Raw genomic sequence first — 19,356 nt, forward strand, 5'->3', positions numbered from 1 at the left:
GGACTGAGATGGTGTAAATCCTTCCCTCAGCGTAGCGACTATTTCTTCTCCTGATATGTCTGCAATGTCCAAGAATGTCCTTGCTGCATCCAACACCATTTTGATCCTCTCTGACTTGCTCTTAATTTCCACAACACAATTAACCACCATAGCAATAAATGCCAGAAATCGCTTCTTGTCCATGCAAATCATAATCTGCTCATCTCCATTCCTTTTTGGCTCCTGTTCCTTTTGCATTGCTGTTCGTTCATCCTTCCTTTAAACTCTTTTGATAGCTTTGACAAACCCTATTCTGCTCTGATGTTCCTGCTCCCCTTCACGCTCCTCACTTTCACAGTTGTTCTTCCCTCATCTCATCTTCTGCCTCCTCCACGTACTGCAGCCACATGTCCATCCTCCTGACAACTGAAGCACCTTAATAGAGCTCTTTCATAAGGCCCCACCCTGTAACCTATATATGCTCTCTCTGGCAAATCTCCCTCAAAAGTCAAACACACAGAGTTATTTTGCTCCCTTTCTCCTTGACGGAATCTTTTCAGTCTTCTCGCCTCACAAACACCTTCAATACACCGAAATTCCTCGTCTCGCACTGACTGCGGTACGAACGCCACTTATTACTCCTTTAATTTTGCTTTCTGACCCGAGTGGGAACCATTTCAAACTGCTTTAAACTCTATGCCTTTACATTTTAATCCTCAAAGCTTGATCTCTCTGCCGCCTTGACACACAGTCAATGATAACCATCCTGCTCCTTGTTATTTTGATTGACCGAACATCTCCAGGTTTTTCTCCAACAAACTTTCCAACCTCGTGCGAGTCCTTGAAGATCCCATCCGTTCTTATCTTCCTTTTCCTAGTCACAAATCCTCCTGCATCACTTTCCTTTCCTGCTTCACTCTCCACGCTCCCCGCGGAGTGACTCTGGCGCCGGGCTCAACCAGTGAGGTTTCTCAGCTGCGTTGGTGCGCTTCTTCTTTTTGGGTGTTAAACGCATACCGCCACCCACTGTACAAAACAGTGTACTTATACCTGAATTTAGTACTTATGGATTGTATTTTTATCACATTATAGTATACATTTTGATATATATAAACAAATAAATAAAGCATGCAGAACACACTTTTTTCCAAAATGAGATTCGTCCTCAATCAGAGGTAGTTGAATAAACCAGTGATTGAATTAAACTACTCTGTACTTACAAATTTGCACTTGTAGTCTATTTGTGCTTTGCTTGAGTAGGCTATTTCATTTCTTACTACTTTTACCTCTACTCCACTACAATTCAGATAAATATAGTAGGCCTACTTTTTACTTCAATACTGGTTTAGTTACATTTAGTTAAAATTAGCTCCTCTTCAACCAACTGCAGCAGTAAAATACTTTGTAATGGAGTATTTTAAGTGTGGTATTTTTTACTTTTACTAAAGTAAAGTATCTACTAAAAATTAATAGAACACATACTGTGACTTCAAAAAGAAAAAGAGGGAGATCTAGGTTGTGCATATCTACAAAACTCTACTGCCTAACTACCTCTGCTCACTGATCGCCTCTCAATATAGTCATTATAATAATATAAATGATTAATTATAAACATGATTATACTGTGCTCCCTAAAAATTAAATGCCTTGTTAAAAGATTAAATCAAAATTGAAGGATCAAACATCATATTTAAGCAATAGCATGCCACTTAATTTGCTATTGCCATTATTTTAATCTACAATGTAGAAAATAATATAAAGGGGGGGGGGGCATCATGGCCAGCCAATCATTATGAACACATGGTAAATTTAATTACTGTGAACGCACCTGCTTCTACTCCACTGCTTCTTCTGACTGAAATGCCACCTGAGGGGTTGGATCTGAAAGCGTTACAATAGAAAAATCCTAGTTGTGATTTGTGGCCATTATGATTCACTATAGTATTTTTTTGTTCTTTTCTTAAATATTTATATATATGCATTTAGTTGTGGTGCTATTTATGATGTTTGTTCATAAGCCTTAATTTGTTCATTTGCATCAATGACCAAATACACAGATCATGGTTTTTATTTGACCAAAACCTACTATGTTGCACTGTATTTATATATTTGACACATCATGAAAATGCACGCATATATGTTAGAAAACAGTCCTTTTTAATATTCATAAAAATACTGCAATCAATTACACGTACCAAAGTTTCCCTAAATTCACTATTATAGGATATAGCATTATTCTATATTATCCTTGTTGTCAACAGATCCCATGAAAATTACAAAACCAACTATTTTTGAATCCATCTTTTACTTCACATCTCTCCTACCTGTCTGTGGCACTCAGTCTTCATCCCATTGGTTCCTACTGAGGATGTAAATCTTTAATAACAGGTTATAAATATAAAATGTTTTTTAAAATAGAAGTAAAAAGGCTGGGCACTGTAGTTTTCAGCAAACATTACTCAAGCAGGAGTAAATAGTGCAGAGTAGATAGTTTCCTATAAAATCAATGAATAGATACTGCAGAAATACACGTCATCAGTGCTACACAACTGGAGCTGTAAACAATATCAATTGTTCCCATTCAGAAATCTAAAAACTGTGAGTAAAGCACAATAAGGCAACAAACTGGGAAACAACAGTGTAGCATGCAAGGCTGAAGGTGAGAGGCTGAAGGTGAGAGGCTGAAGGGGGGGGCAGCAGGGCAGCGTCTTGCATTTATCTCTATTAACAAGAGTCATTTAGGGAACACCAGCTGCCAAACACTGTGGAGGAACTGCATGGCAGTCATCCTGTACAAAACGACCTTTCTGTGAGGAAGGAATAACTTGAAAAAGCTTAAAATAGCACGGCCAGCTTGGACCCGGAGACAGAAAACATCGACTGTAGTATGTTGTTGGGAGGATGGCTGCAACATTAGCAACAGTGTTGTACCGGAAAATGTGACAGCAGCTTAGTCGTGTTGTTTCTCTTCTTTTTGGGGGGGGCAGAGGGGGGAGTCCTGGTGACAAAGGTATTTTATACCAAACCCGATAAGTCAGATACCACCCCAACAGGCCGCATGCGGTCCCTTCAAACTTGTGAAGTGGGTCATGGAAGTAAACAGAGGTGCAGGCAAACATCCACACCCAAATGGTCACTATCAGATTCAAGGCCACATACAGCAGGTTGAGGACCATCCTGGGCAGAGCAGAGAGCTTGGCTGTCTGCAGGGAGAAAAAAAACTATAAACTATAAACTATAAAACTATAACTATAACAAAGACAAATCTGAAAAGATATAGTGTTTCTGCTCTAATGCACACTGGAAGACATTTACTTCCACAGAGGGTATCCTGTAGGGCTGCCAGTACTGATTATTATCATTAATCTGCGTGTTTTTTATTGATATATTTGTTTTGTTTATAATAAGCATGAAATTCCCAACATGTCTTGTTTTGTCCAACCAACAGTCCACAGTCCACAGTATCAAAACCATCACTGACACACATGGTTGAAAAACTGTGTGGCTCCCCAAAATAAATGCAGCTGTTATTTATTTTATTTTTTTACTATTTGTTGTGGGTCAGATGAGGAGTATGACTAAGGAAATGTATGTATTGTGCTGTTTTCTGTCTCTTCAAATAAAAGTTACCCATACTACATATCCTACTTTGTGATATGTAGTATGGTAGTATGTAGTATATATGAGATTTTGTGAAAAGTCTTTATCTGGATCCGACTCAATGTTGCTTTGAAAAAACGACGCAAAGGTAAGATGGATTACTTGAGCCTGGATAGCAAAACAAGGGATTTCGGATCATTCTGATAGTATAGGCTACTACATGATACAAATGTTGTATTATTTGACCAATTTTAAAGTTTTATTACATTTTGTTCCTAATATAGTAACTTAAAAAATGTTGCTAGTAACTAATGGAATAGTCACTAGATACTAATAAATAAGTAGGCCTACTAGCTCTTTTAAATAGGGACTAGTAAGTTTTAAAGAATAAATGTTAAAACGGCTTGCCATATAGGCGCTAGTATCTAAATAATAGTGATTAGAAAACAGTTACTAGAATACTACAGTAACTAATGAACATGTAACATCTGAACTGCAGAGCACCATAGATTTCAGTGGGAAAACTGTGCAGTTACTAGTAACTAAAAATATTTACACTAATAGTAACACTAAAATAAGCTATAAAATAAAATAAAAAATAAGAAATAACATAGGCTACTATGAATAGTATAATAATATAAAGCCAACCCGAACCCCAATTTAAAGCTATAGTTTACCTTTGACCTACATTACTTGAGCTAACTTCCTTCATACCTGTCTGTCATCAGCAGCTCACCTCATTGACAGGAAAAGAAACAGAAGTCGTCTTTTGGATTTTTCCACGATTCGTTTTTACAGCAGCAGGTGTGCTGTACGATATTTCTCCTCCAGAATACCACCAAGTTCTCCACAGCGACATTTAGCGCTGCCATGTTGACGCAACTGACCGGACGAGCCGAGCCAGGAGCGTTGAGCGACTCTGACGTCACTGCGGCTTAACCAATGAAGTTTCTCGGCCAGGTGTTCGTGCGTTTCTTCTTCTTTTTCGGTTTTAACGGCGGCTGACTTTTGTTCTCCCCTCACTTTTTAGCTGCGAACTGCAAGTCAGCAACTTGATGTGCATACCGCCACCTACAGTACAAAATAATGCACTGGCTATACCGTATACCAAATCAAGAAATGTTTATCCATTCGTCCATCGTCAACCGCTTATCCTGCGTACAGGGTCGCGGGAAGAAATGTTTATATTATATGATATTATAGCCTATTATATTACAGCCTATTATAGCCTATTTTATTAGATATTTTGATAGATTCATAAACAAATAAAGAAAACACGAGCCTCTAACACACTTATTTCCTATATGAGATTTGCCCTCAATCAGGCAGGTGAATAAAACCAGTGGTTGACTACTCAAGTACTGTACAAACAAATTTCCATTTGTACTTGTGCTTTTTATTTATTTATTACTTTTTACTTAAAAACAGCTTTAGTAACAGTTAAAATTAGCTCCACCTCAACCAACTGCAGCCGTAAAATACGACGATTTTAAGGATGGGATATTTTTTACTTATATTAAAGTAGATGATCTATCACTTTGTCCACCACTGAAAAAAAAACCAAACACTGTTACCTCAAAAAGAAAAAGTGGGTACAGGAAAGAAGACAATATTCCAGCACATAGATACATCAAGTTAGAATTGTTTATGTTTTAAATAATGAACTCACATTTCACTTCCATTTGTGTAAGGAAAAATAATCATTGTAAAATTTTCACACCTTCCCACAAAATCTTCCCCTGTCCATGATATATTTACTGCTATTGCAACATGTCATGCATTTTCATCATGTATCTCTTTCCTACAGTAACCAAGCTGACTAAACTGTAGTTTGTACTGTATGTCCTTTTTGTTATTTTAGAGGTTATTAGAGTCACCAATCAGTCTTAATTAAACATGATTATCACAGCATGTGGAGTGATAATTGTATCCATAATCACAAAATCAGATTTTCAGAAGTTAAAGAGAACTGAGTCAAATCAATTCCAATTCCTGCAAAATATATTCACTTCTCCATATGGGCTATAATAGCTAGAATTTATAACGTTTCATACTGTCAAATGTATGAAATAAAAGAGAATACAGTATCTTTCTGGATCATTGAAATACTTTTAAAGGATGAGAGACTAGAACTAAACAGACAAACTCACTCACACACTCCTTTCTTTCTCTGGTTCATGTTTGCTCAGACTGAGCCCTGTAGTGTGCCATGTGGATATAAGTCAGGGGTTGTCAGGTTTTATGGTCCATGCCGACCTCAATCCAAGAGGTCAAATGCAACCACAATCATGGACACAATGTGGGCAAACTGAAATTGTTGAATCTAGCAAATAACTGGAGATCTGGCTGCATAACAGATTCGATTTAAGGACCCATGTTGTCAAGCAAACTGAGAGTCAGAAATCAAAATAATTCATGTTTCTCTTCTGCTGGTTAGAAGATTATTGTTCAATCTCTGTGCATCATGTGCTTGTTTATGCTGATATTGTAAATATGCATGCCTATATATACCTTTTAACCTCTTGTTTGCTTTATAAATCCTTAACTCACCATTGGTATCTTATGCAGAAGGAAGATACATTATTTAGCACTGTACATTATTTATCCATTACCCTCTACTGAACCAAATACCTAACTACCTCTGCTCTTGGATCACCTCTCAATATAGTCATTAAAATTACATAAATGTTTTATTTGTAAACATGAAAACACTGTGCCTTATAAAAAAAATTTAAATTTACGGATTTTAAACATTGTATTCAGGCAATATCATGCTACTTAAGTAATTATTTTCTTTAATGTAAAACTATTGTTTACTGAGTATGTAAATTGTGAGTTGTTTCTATGTATTTGTTTATGCTTATACTGTATATGTTCTATCTAGTGCACATTTCTCTCTTGAAAAAGACAACTTGATCTCAGCTGTTTAATAATGAATGATTAAATAAAACATAAAAAATAAATAAGATGCATAAATATTCACTAGCTGTGTAAGGTATTCCATTATTGACAGTGATGATGACTTGGGACAACAGGCAGTTTGACTCTTGCTGAGTCATTACGATTGTACTGGAGGAAAGTAAATCTCCCTTCATAGCATCTGAATACAGAACAAAATTTTTCCTTGATGTACTTTGTCTTGGCAAACAAGCCTCTCCTAGAAATCCAATTTTCCTGGAACTCCTGGTGTTCGCTGATTGTACTTCAAGCACCATTTTCAGACTGCAAACTATGGCAGGACGTAAAAAGTTCATCTAAACTCAATGGCTGCATATTACAGTTCATGCATCTCACCCAAATAGCTGATTTAAAATGATTTCTGAGTTTTATGGTTGGATAAAAAAGTATTTGTACAAAACATTTGATGTATATACTAAAATATTGAAAACAGTTCACAATTTGCCTCTATTGCTGCTAGACTGCAGATTTCGCGATGTGAACATGCCAAATGCAAACACTGAAGGGAACATCTTTGAGAATGAAACTCTCAAGCAAATATGAGAAACGGGGTAAAACGCTCCTGCAGACATCTTGGCTGGTTGATCAAAAGGCAGAAGCTTTGCTTTGCAGAGTGGAAAATGTTGCTGTAAATTATTAAAACAAACTCTTCAGACATAGTTCTGAGATTATTCCAACACTCAGGAGGAGAAGTTGCCTGTCGACCTTGCTATTCTACTCTTCACCTTCCTGCTAACACTGCAGAGACTGACTGGTTAGTACATCTAATTCTTTCTGCTGTAAAACAAATATGTTCTACTCAAAAAATGTTTTCTGGGAAATAATTAGATAACACAATTTAATTAATTCAATTTGACAGATTTTGTAGAAATGCATAAATCCACATTTTAAATCTGCATTAATTAATTGTTTCTGCCACTTAGGGGCAGTGCAACAACATTTAAACTTGTGACATACAGTCTCTGCATTTAAACACAACATTGCCAAATTGCCATACAAAGTTATTGAACTGTAAACACATCCAGCAGACACAGTGCTGAATTAGCGTTCAACATTACCTCTCATTACCTCTCATTATCTCTGTTTTTGGTCTCCACCATCTCCTGAGGGAAATATCTAGCTATTTAACTGATAAATGCTTCACTATGTTCACCAGCTGGCTGCTGTGCCTTGACAAGAGCAGTGACAGTGAATCAAAACCGTAAAGTCCCTGTAAAACCAAAACAATGAGCGCAAAGATGCTAAAATGTGCTGTAAAGCCAAGAGGAGGCACAGAGTCAGGCGATTATAATCTGTGCGTTGTTTATTGACTTGTTAATAATATAAAAATATTGATTAAAGCATGACTCTTCTTCATATGTCTGTGATAGACGTTCATCTTGAGAAAGGCATTTAGTTCCACACAGTTTAAACACTGGTAAACACTGATTCAAAGGGCTGTAATTCAGGTGTTGTGTGGTACTCTTACCTTGTGAGAGGCACCAGCTGCTGTGCTTTTACTCAGGCAGAGCTGAAAAGCCCAGCTGACACCTGAAAAGCTGTGGCTCAGGGTCCTCAAATACAGTTGGTACAGGGTTTGTTTTATGTTCTGGGGTAAATACAGGAGGCCACTGAGTTCTCCTCTTCACCTTTCAGACACGACAAGGTCACAGTGAGCTTTTGTAGGCGAGCGCCCTGCAGCGTCTCGAACCAGACAGATGATGTCATGCTGCAGGGGGTGAGGGAGGGTCTCTGGGAAAACCGTCTGGTCTGGTTTGGTCTGGTCTGGCTGGAGAATCATCCTCACCCAGATCTGACCCTTTACTCAGATTTCCTGACTCATTCCTGCAGAAATGTCCACTGCCACCACCTGGAAACTGCTTTGTGTTTTAATATTTTCTATACAGACGAATAGGAAATGAAATACTTCTGAAGGAAACTCAAACTGTTTCACTCACCTACATTCGCTAACACAGACTGTACAGACTTTCATGGTTCCCAGATGATATATCCACATGATTTTTGCTGATTCACTGACTTTTTCCTGCCATGCCACTATTAGGCTGACATTTCTGGATTTCAGTGAAATGTCTCAACAATTATTGGATGAATTGCCATAAACTTTGGTTCAAATATTCATGTTCCCCTCAGGATAAATTATATTATGTTCGGTGATCCCTTGACTTTTGTCTAGTACCATTATCAGTATAAAATATTTTTTGTCTTATGCTTTTATACCTGCAAAACTAATGGCTTTCCATCATTCTCAACTGAATTTAGTTAAAGTTTATGCCCCAAGTACAGTTTTTTGTCCTTTTAACCTGGTAAATTCTGTATGGAACAGTCACATTTCCACCTTCTTTCTTAGGCTGTGGGAAGCAGCTAAATCACTGAGTAAATTTACTTTCTGGCTGCACCGCTTGACCTTTTCCTTTCCTTCAGATTTTCATATTATCCAGCAGGAATTTTCAAAAATGTTAATCCTCAAGGGCAGTACTCCTCAGTCAAACATACTGTCATTCTGTATGCATACCTTCACCAGTTTGATGGAACTGTTTTATATTGCTGCTTAACAGTTTCTTTGATGTGCGATGATAGAAATATTAACTATGTGGCAGAACTGACACGCATGTGGCCATGGCTAAATTTAAAAGTCTGATCCTACAAGTACAAGGGTTCACTTTCAGCAAGGAGAGTGATGCTCAAACTCATCCAGTCAGTTGATTAAATCAAGGTAGTGAAAGCTATTAAAAACCTATAATTATAATGACAAAATAATGCATACAACTCTTGATAATCCAAATGACACAGACATATAAACAAAGATAAAATAAAGAAGCACTTTATGTTGATGGTCGGTTGTAGACAGCGAGGTAGTCCTTCAGGCGAATGGAAAAGCAAACCGGTCAAGTTCAAAGACCAACAACATGATGCAACCCCAGGTTTAAAGTGAACCTTAACTGTTTGTGACCTTCTGTATGCAGAAGGCCCTCACAGCCTCTTTGATGGACCCTCTGTGCATTTTAGACACAAAGTCACAAAGTCTGACAGCATTCTGCTGAGCCTTTGAGGAAGCAGGCTGCAGGCCTTTGAAGGGTCAACTTCAGAAAGCTTACTTGAGCAACCAGGTAATACACAAAAACCCTTAAGCTGATGATACACGGAAAAACTTTTAGAGCAATCGTGCAGGGTAACGTTGCCGTCAGTGGTAATGAGTAAAGATTACTACCGTAATCCCCTTTCCCCCACCACTCCACCACCCGACCCGCACCGCTGCTATCCGTTCAAAACATAGTCGGACTTGCCTCCAGCAAGATTGCCCAGCAACATTGCTCAAAAAGTTGCCCTGTGTATCATCAGCTTTAGAGCGATACTTTGTTAATTCAGGTTGATCCCACCTTGTTTCCTAATTGGAGAACACTGTTTGAAGTAGAATAAAACTGGTGCCAGCAGTACTCCCCATTCACATGTTGGCATGTGTAACGGATCTTTGTAGTTAAACATACAGCATGATAAATAAAATACGTCACTACGTTTTGCAGAAATAAAGGTTTCTCAGATTTAAATTGGAATAACATATGAAACTAAGGACCACAATACATTTCATTCAGGCCCTCATCTCAATTTTTTTCTGAACCAATTTTATGATCTGTTACCACCTGGAAGCACAGTTCATGTCCGTGTCTGAATCATACAATATTGCTACTGTATAAACTGATGTTCATAATTGTCTTGTTAGGGATAATGCTGGGTCTCTTGCATTGGACATTTCAAGTACAACTTTGTAACCACGTAGAACAAACATGGATCACTGGAACTCAGTGGAAAAGTTAAGGAGTTCATTTCATTCTGTGCACACAGAGCTTTTCCACAACATTTTCAATTATCTTCACATTGCAGAAGTTTGGGTGGGCATTGGTTGGTAAGGAACATCTAATTGAGGGTAAGTGATTGAAGTGGGTTTCCAAAAGGTGCCAATCACTGGTGGTGATTTCATAAAATTTCATAGTGGCACCAGATGTTTAGCTTCCATTTCATGTTCCACTTATTCCCCTGAGTCTGAGCTCTGGTCCCAGTGATCTCTTTGACCCCAGTATATCTGCAGAGCCAGGTGGTGCAGTGTACCTTGGCAGTGTCCTCTGTCTCTTGTTACAGTATATTACACATGGCAGAGGATCTGTGGCCTTTCCTGGAACCAACAACAGCTGGAGCTGACTCTGCAGCCACTTTTTCTTCCCTTGCCTTTAATATGCGGTCTTCACCACACTGCTCAGCGTGCTTATTTAAACATTTTATTGTGTTTTGTTGAAACAACTCAGAGAGGTCAGGGGGCAGCCAAAGCATGTGTTCTTTTAAGGCAGCCTCAATCTAACATAAAGGCATAAAACATCAGAGTGTCCTAAACTGAAAATGCAGAAATTGGGTAACTCATATTTTCACCCTCCTGTTCAGCATTCATAAGCATTGTGTAAACATGTTATAAATGGTTTATAATACCCTATAATGTAGTTATAAGCAGTTCAGTTTATATACAAGCCTCCATAACTGGATGCTGGTATATAAACAGATAAATAATAATAATTAACTGTGTTACATTATATTCCTCATAAGAAATGTTGAAAATACTGTATGTTAATGAACTATATTAAAATGTCCTCTATAGTGTATAAATATTTTATACTTGTGTATAAGAGAATAATTCAGATAAACCTGAAACTGCAGGTCTTCTGCAGCTCTCAGTTTTTTAAATCAAGACAGCAGACTTTTCTGTTTGAGGCTTTGGCTGATATCTTACACTGCAGTGTAAACTTTTATTTTCACATTCAATTTAACTCTTTCCAGTTGCATTAAAATGTCTTTTGATATTGCCTCATATTGCTTTAACATATCTTGATGCATTTTGTGTTTCATGCAAAGTACTTTGAATTGCCTTGTTGATGAAACTTACTATACAAATAAACTCGCCTTTCCTATGAACTGTTGCTTATAAATGATAACTAAGGAAACTTTAAAGTTAGGTGTTACCAACCATCAGACATGATGCTGAACCTATAAACAATGACCAAAATATGTTATGATTGCGATTTCTGTGCTGAAAGGCAATTTCCTGTGGTTGTGATTTTCTCTACAGTCAACTCAACAGAGAAAAAGGAGGAGAAAGACTGTAAGTTTAGGAAGGAAGAAGAAGAAGAAGAAGAAGCGTACAGGAGGGTTTTGTGCGTCAGGAAACCCTTTCGGCCCAGTTAAAACGCTCTGCCACACATGACAAATGGGCTTGTTTGCAAAAGCTTGTGGTGAAGTGAGGGTCTCCTCTGCTTCTCTGCTCTGTGAAAGGATCCACTGATGAAGGTATGGGACTCAGCTTTTTCCTCCTTTAATGCAACAAATGTATTCACTGGTGACAGTAGAGGACGGTAAGCGGAATAATTTAACAGATTATTATTGCTAGATTGATTAGTTTAGTAGATTGGCACTGAAAGTTCTCCTCATATATTTTTTATTCATTTAATTAGGAAAGTTTTGCAGCATTACTTAAACGAATATTACCTTAGAAATATTTATTATTTGTAATGAAAGCTGTGGTCATTTAATAAAGTGTAAACACTTAATGAAATAACATAACAGGACAACAAGTTTGCATGTTATTTTTCCTTCAATCTAATTAACATTTAACACATTTTAACCCTTTTATCCTCACTTTTATAAATATTTTAAACATTTAAATATTAATTTTGAAGTGGGCATAAAGTTGCAGTTTGGTGTGGGAAACACATATATGTGTTACACACATTTGATTATTTCACATTTTAAACCAAGATAACTACTATAGTTGTAAAACAAAATACTGTTATGCATTAATCTCACAAGCATGTGCTTAAAAGAATTATTGTATTTTGTATGTATTTATGTATTTCTTAAAGCGGCCTAATTCGTAGTTGTATAATAGTAATAGATACACTGATAGAATAATGTGAAAATGATTTGCACATAGTGATGTACCCTCAGAGACTGCTGTTTTAGTTCACTCTCATCGGTGTTGTTTCCAGTAGCTGCAGCAGGCAGCTAAAAAAGCACCAAAAACTCAATGTACACTACCTGCTACCTGCACTAACAGCTATACAGCCTCAGAAGTTGGTAGAGACCAAAAACACAGTTAAAGGAGGCTGAATATTGGACTTATGTCCATGTTTAAAAATAATTTTTCATTTGTTGCCCCAAAGCAGTTCATCTACTTATTGGGACAATATCATGCTCCATGATGAAGATGTAATACGCTTTTCGATGCACACATTCTTGATTTTTCATTCTCTCATAACGAACCACCGGTTTTGATATTTGCATCTAAAATAAGCTGATTGAATGCAATACCAAACCCCCTCCCTCCCCCACCACACACACACCACCTTTGAGATTCTTCCAATGATCTTCATTGTCATTCTGATCATGATAAAGTAAACTTGTCTCCTCCTCAGAGTTGTGCAGCGATGTGGTGCAGCTGTAGCCTCCCCCTCCACTGGGCTCAGATGGGTGCTGCTTGTGTTCAGCTCCTGTTGGCTGCCACCCTGTGGATGGAGCCTCACATGGGAGCTGCTGCTGCTGTGCTGTCGAGCTCAACTGAGCTGCTCAACACGACCAAGGCTGGAGCTGAGACACAGGCTGACTTCAGGGTGCTCACTGGAGATGTGGCTGCACCTCGCAGAAGACGTAAGCGAGCCATTTCCTCCAGAGAGATCAATGCCCTGCTGGATTACCACAACCGAGTCCGCTCTCAGGTCCTTCCCCCTGCAGCTAATATGGAGTTCATGGTGAGGAAACACTCGGCAGTGAAATAGACCAGGGACACATAGTTAGGGTTTCTGTTTTTTTAGGTTAGTTTATTTTCAGTGCATCTCAAAAGAAAAAGCTCAGCATAAGATGTTAAATTAATGTTCTGTTTGGGGTCCTGGAGAAAACATATCTAACACTGTTTTATTACCATCATCACTTCTCTGAATTTTCTGAGAATTGCTGAGAATTACTTTAAATTAAACTAACATGTTTCAGAAGTCGGCTACAGAAAAGGAGGCATTACTGTACTTACGTTTGGGGTACAGTATTTCCATTTGCTCTGTGTCTGTGATTGCTGCTGACAGTACTTTATACACAGCCCTATCCCGCCTAAATCCCAAATAAGTCTATTTGGATTTAGAGTTTTATAATAGTTTGTATAAAAAGGTTCTAACTGCATTGATACAGCATTAATAACATCACAAGATAACAATGTTTTTATTTGTGAATGACTTGAGAACAAAAGGAATATATATTTCATCATGCATATATCATGCTCTTATAATAGAACATGAAATATTTTCTTATTTGGTGTAATATCAACGCTTTATAGTACTATAGTATAGTAGTATTTCCGTATTTTGTGACCTCCATCAAATGTGCAAACCCAGTTAACCTCAGTGGGGTCGTTATCCCGGGTCATCGATACCGCTGGTTCGTTAGTGTTCCTTGTTGCTGACCATCGTTGGTATCTTCACCTGAGGCCAATAGGTTACGTTTGTTGAGTGAAGGTGAAGATACCAACGATGGTCGTTCAGTCTTGGCCACAGGTAGTCTTAACGACCGTAACGACTGTCGTCGCAGCAACAAGGAACACTAACGAACCAGCGGTATCGATGACCCGGGATAAGGACCCCACTGAGGTTAAATAGCTGAGTTTCCCTGCCAGTCAGTCAGAACTGAAGAAGTCCTTTGGATGAGGGACAAAACGTCTTCAAGTATCTTCAACCAAGTCCAGTTGCCCTTGATTTTTAACCTTCGTTGGATAACTATGACCTGGATGACTGAGAATCTTCATAGACAAGTGAAAGTTAAAAAAGAACAAACTGATAGAGATCTTGCAAGTAACAGCCACAACAACTTATTTCATGGTACAACAAACTTAAAAGTCAGCAGGAAGCAGATGTGTGGGTTCACTCCATTTTAGGCAAAGAGCAAAGTGGATTTTTTTGTTGTTTTCTTGCTGAACTGATTGAAATCAAATGCGCCTGTCTCTTTCTCCTTCTCCCCCTTTCATGGTTCTAAAGCTCTGGGATGAGGGACTTGCTAAGTCAGCTGACTCTTGGGCTTCACAATGCATTTGGGATCACGGTCCGACACACGCCATGAAATACATGGGACAAAACCTGTCAATCACTTCAGGAAGGTAATGCAGAGCTCCGCGCAAACAGCCAGCTATGCACTATGGTCGTAACAGTCACTGAATACATGTTAAACTACTACTAATAATACAACTGTACTATATGGATAAATAAGTGAATATGTGTTTGATGTGACAGGTACCAGTCCATCACTGATCTGGTCAAGTCCTGGTACGATGAGAGGCACCACTTCTCCTACCCGAACAGATGCAGTGGGTCTGTGTGCTCTCACTACACACAGGTACAGTGGGGTCTGTTTTGGACTGAGGAAGGGGTGGAATGGGTTTTCTGATTTTGTGCATTTAAAGAGAGCTTATAGAGATTCCTTGTTGTCACTGCTGTGCAAATTCACTGCTGTAACTAGCTGAAAATGGTCCCCAACAAATGCATTATTTACTCCTGTTTAAGTAACACTTGCTGGAAACTACACTGTCCAGCTGTTTCAGGAATTTACTGGGCTTTTTAAAGAACAAAAGTAAGTGAAATGTACGTATTCAGTAGGGCTGACCCCGAATAGTCGAAGATTCGATGCTTTGATGGGCGGAGCCTGATTCGACTGTTAATCTCACAGTCGAAGCTTCGCAGCGAAATAAGGATCATGCCATTTGGGCGATATGGGGGTGCTCAATGTCCAATTTTACATAGAACTAGTTTTCTCCCCATAAGTTAATATACAGCCTATTACAAAACACATTTAAATGATTAATGCTGTAAACAAATGTAAAAATATTAAAACGTTCAATTAACGTTCAATTCTAAAGTGTGCAAATAAATCCTAAATTGTAATCCTATAATCCTGGGTCGTCAGTGAGCATGTGTGTAGTGGCAGAAGAGGCAGAGCCCCAGCTTCACCGGTGTTGTGCCGAGTTGTCTGCACCCCGCAGGACTTTCGGATAGTTTATCACCGTTGATGAACCACAAAGAATAATTTATCGTTTTTAGCCGGCTTCTTGAAATAGACCTGCAAGGAACCGCAAGTTGCATGCATGCAAAACTCCGCACAAGACCGGTGAATGGCCGGCGAGAGAGAGACAGAAAAGGGATTAACACACATGATAGGCAGGACTTGACTATTCTGATTCGACTATGTTAATCCTTAGTTGGGGACAGCCCTAGTATTTAGTAAATATATATATATATTATTATATATTTTCCCGATCTTATTTGACTTTATTTTATCCCTTTTATTTTATTGTATTTTACTAATTTTATATAAAATTTTCATGCTCTTATCTTTTTTTTGTATTATTCTTTACACTTGTTAAAGCACTTTGTAACTTGTTTTTGAAAAGTGCTTTACAAATAAGGATTATTATTATTATTATTATTATATATTAGTATTTAGTAAATGTATATATATATATATATATATATATATATATATATATATATATATATATATATATATATATATACGTACAGTCACTTTACAAATGATCTCTCCTGGCAAATCTGCTTGCGCAGCATTTAATGCATGATATGTTTTGTGTTCCCTCTCAGATGGTGTGGGCGAGCACCAACAGAGTGGGGTGTGCTGTCAGGAAGTGCTCTAACCTATACGTGTTTGGGAGCACCTGGAGGGAGGCGACACTGCTGGTCTGCAACTACTCTATAAAGTAAGGAGAATTAAACAAAATAGTTTGACTTTTTGGGGAATACACTCTTGCTGAGAGTTAGGTGAGAGGAACGAAATACTGGAAACCGGTGGAAACCAGCCTTACCTGTCTCGAAGGTAACAAAACTAGGTATTAAGCTAAAACTAGCCAGCTGCTGGCTGTAGCTTAATATTTAATGAAGAGATATGAAAGTGTCAACGATCTTTTCATTGAACACCTGGCAAGAAGAATACATCTTTTTCCCCAAAAGCTGATCTATTCCAGTAATTTTACAGGGGAAACACAACAACTACCGCCATTTGTGTAATGTGTGCCTTGTTGCCTCCAAGTTCTCATTAAAACAAGCAGTACTCCTATGCTTGGATTATACATACTGTGTTTTAGTTTGCAGTAATTTAATTAAATATAACTTTATTTAGGAATGTGCACCATGTGAGGACCTTATAAACTACAAAAAGCCTCTCTACATGATGAGGATATTAACTAAAAATGCCTGGACCTGCCTTAGTTGATAGGTTACTTTGCAATGGTGGTGTAAATATCCTAACTTACAAACATTTGCCAATACCAAGTGAACCCGGGTCTACTGGGTCCTCTCTGGATCTGGGGCCCTGGCGCTTTCCCCAGTAGATAATCCAGCCGTGTATATACTGTAGTGTACAGTCAGCACGTAAATGACTAGATGACAAAATAGTTTGAATGTTAATGCAAAACAACATCTATGTCCGATACAATGACATATAAAACCATTCCCCAAAACAATATGTATGACAATATGTACGAGCATTGGCAAGTACCAGTGACTGGCGTAGCGGACCTTAATTACATTACACATAACATTTAACAAGTAACAAAGATGAAATGGTGGTAGTTTGGTTAGGTTTAGGCAACACAACCACTTGGTTAGGTTTAGGAAGATCGTGGTTTGGATTAAAATAGGTACAAGTCATGTGACGTAAGTAATGTAATTCACGTGATGCAAATCGTATACAAAAAGTTAGTAAACCTTGATTTTCTTTCTTTTTTCATGGGACATGAACCTCGGTCTACTTGACGCATCCAACCATCTCACCGCTCTCATTACACGGACTTTGTTGCTCCTTATACATGGTCACCTGACTTCTTCTGCCGCTACATAATAATTTACCTATACGGCTGTTTTTTTGGTGAGGATGGATTGTGTATAGTTTATGATAGTATAAACGTGCTTGTTTGTTATTCTGATAAAACAAAACACCACCGAGAAATTTTCATCAGGAAATGTAACACATATTATTTGTGTTTTTAAAGGATACGTCTGGTGAAATTCTTTATTTAAAAAGTATTAAAAACAGATCAATGAGCCGCACTGTTGTACTGGCTGACATGTTCCTTCATTACCATGAACACACATTAGTTTAGTTTTGACTCAATCCCACGTACACTGTCCTGCTGCCCCAAATACTCACTACGCTGCTGAAATTAGTCCCCAACAAATGCTATACTATTTACTCATGTTTAACTAACATTTGCTGAAAACTACAGTGCCCAGCATTTCTGAGCTAAGAGTATATAAAGATTTGCCACACTGAGGGTAGAGAAGTTTTATTCAGAAAACACATTGTTGTTACAATAACAGAAATATACAGTAATGCGAGTCTTATCCTTTGATAGATTTTGGTTCTGTTAAAAAATAAATGCATAACAATGCCTTATAACTTTATGTTAATTTGTGTTTCAGAGGAAATTGGGTTGGAGAGGTTCCCTATAAGAGCGGGAGGCCTTGCTCTGGCTGTCCATCCAGCTATGGCGGCTCCTGCTGGAGAAACCAGTGCTCACCAAACACAAAACCCAAAAGACTTACAAGATATTAACACAACACAGAGTTTTATATGTGTTTTAACTGAAAATAGATAAAAAAAAATAGAAAGTAATAATCCATGTAAAGTCTTAAAGTTTTAACCAACAGCAGGGCTGCACATGAAAACATTTCTGACAAGTAGAAAATGATGCAGCTCTCCAGTTACCACTATGTTCAAAGTAAATCTTTATCCCACACGTTACTAACAAAATAATATTGAAAAAATAAGTGACATTTTCCTGTTTTTATACTTGTTTAAGACGTCTACAGAGAGTTTTTGCACTGTTATTAATCAATGTGTTGGTTTGAATGACTTTTGAGAGGCATTGACCAAAAACTAAGCACTTTTATTGTTCAGATTATATTTACTGTAGCCTTGGATGTGTTTTATGAGTCTCTTTCTAACCTGACTGAACATTTTTCTTTGTTCAGTGTGAAAAACTGTCAAATCATTCCTGCAGTAAACACAAATGCGTTAAATTCATTGGTTGTCTGTTTGTCTCACTGAACATTAATTAAGTTATAAATAACTGATGACGGTGTACGTCCCTATAAATAATATGCAGTTCACAACTTGTGTTTATTCACTGCTGCTGCAGGGAATTTTCTGTCCTGCATTTCACCTCATTACATCTCTACTGTTCACCCCTCAGAGACTTTCTCTGCCATAAAACAGGAGAGTAATGCAGTTTTTATGGTCTAAAATACAAGTAAATCAGCTGTGCCTCCAAACCAATTCTCTCTCTCACACACAAACACACACACACACACACACACACACACACACACACACACACACACACACCATGGCCACTAACAGCAAACATGTAACATATTTGATATGGAAAACATTTTTACCCTCACAAACAAACGTACAGAGCAGCTCAGCACTTCGGTGACAATGATAACCTTTCATCTGGAAGCTCTTCATCCAGAATTGGAGAGTAGCTGGAATTTATTCTGTGTGAGCTTCATGTTTGTATAGTTATGAATATTACAAATCATTACATCTGCTGCTGTTTTGAACACTTGATAGAATAATTGACAGTCTTCAAGTTGTCATCACCAGTCAATGCCTCCACAAACACTCATTTAAATAGTTTGACATTTTTGGGAAATATGCTCATTCACTTTCTTGCTGACCCCGCGACCCTTTACGCAGGATAAGTGGTTGAGGATGGATGGATGGACTTTC

The 19,356-nt window shown here is 37.9% G+C and overlaps 1 protein-coding gene across 1 annotated transcript; it reads left to right on the top strand.

The window, feature by feature from the left end:
• The first annotated feature begins 13,001 nt into the window (after nt 1-13,001).
• On the top strand, nt 13,002-18,174 carry r3hdml (R3H domain containing-like). Its single transcript, XM_046055472.1, has 5 exons — nt 13,002-13,322; nt 14,592-14,710; nt 14,844-14,946; nt 16,206-16,321; nt 18,042-18,174. The coding sequence occupies exons 1-5, from the start codon at nt 13,002-13,004 to the stop codon at nt 18,172-18,174; spliced, it is 792 nt and encodes a 263-aa protein (XP_045911428.1).
• The last annotated feature ends 1,182 nt before the right edge of the window (nt 18,175-19,356 follow it).

This window comes from Micropterus dolomieu, linkage group LG08 (genome assembly GCF_021292245.1).
Source record: "Micropterus dolomieu isolate WLL.071019.BEF.003 ecotype Adirondacks linkage group LG08, ASM2129224v1, whole genome shotgun sequence".
NCBI lineage: Eukaryota > Metazoa > Chordata > Actinopteri > Centrarchiformes > Centrarchidae > Micropterus > Micropterus dolomieu.

Excerpts from the sequence above, each read along its gene's own strand:
- r3hdml (XM_046055472.1), top strand. The coding sequence starts at position 13,002 with ATGTGGTGCAGCTGTAGCCTCCCCCTCCACTGGGCTCAGATGGGTGCT. Across the intron at positions 14,711-14,843 it reads CTGTCAATCACTTCAGGAAG|GTACCAGTCCATCACTGATC; the intron begins GTAATGCAGAGC and ends TTGATGTGACAG. Across the intron at positions 16,322-18,041 it reads GTCTGCAACTACTCTATAAA|AGGAAATTGGGTTGGAGAGG; the intron begins GTAAGGAGAATT and ends TTTGTGTTTCAG.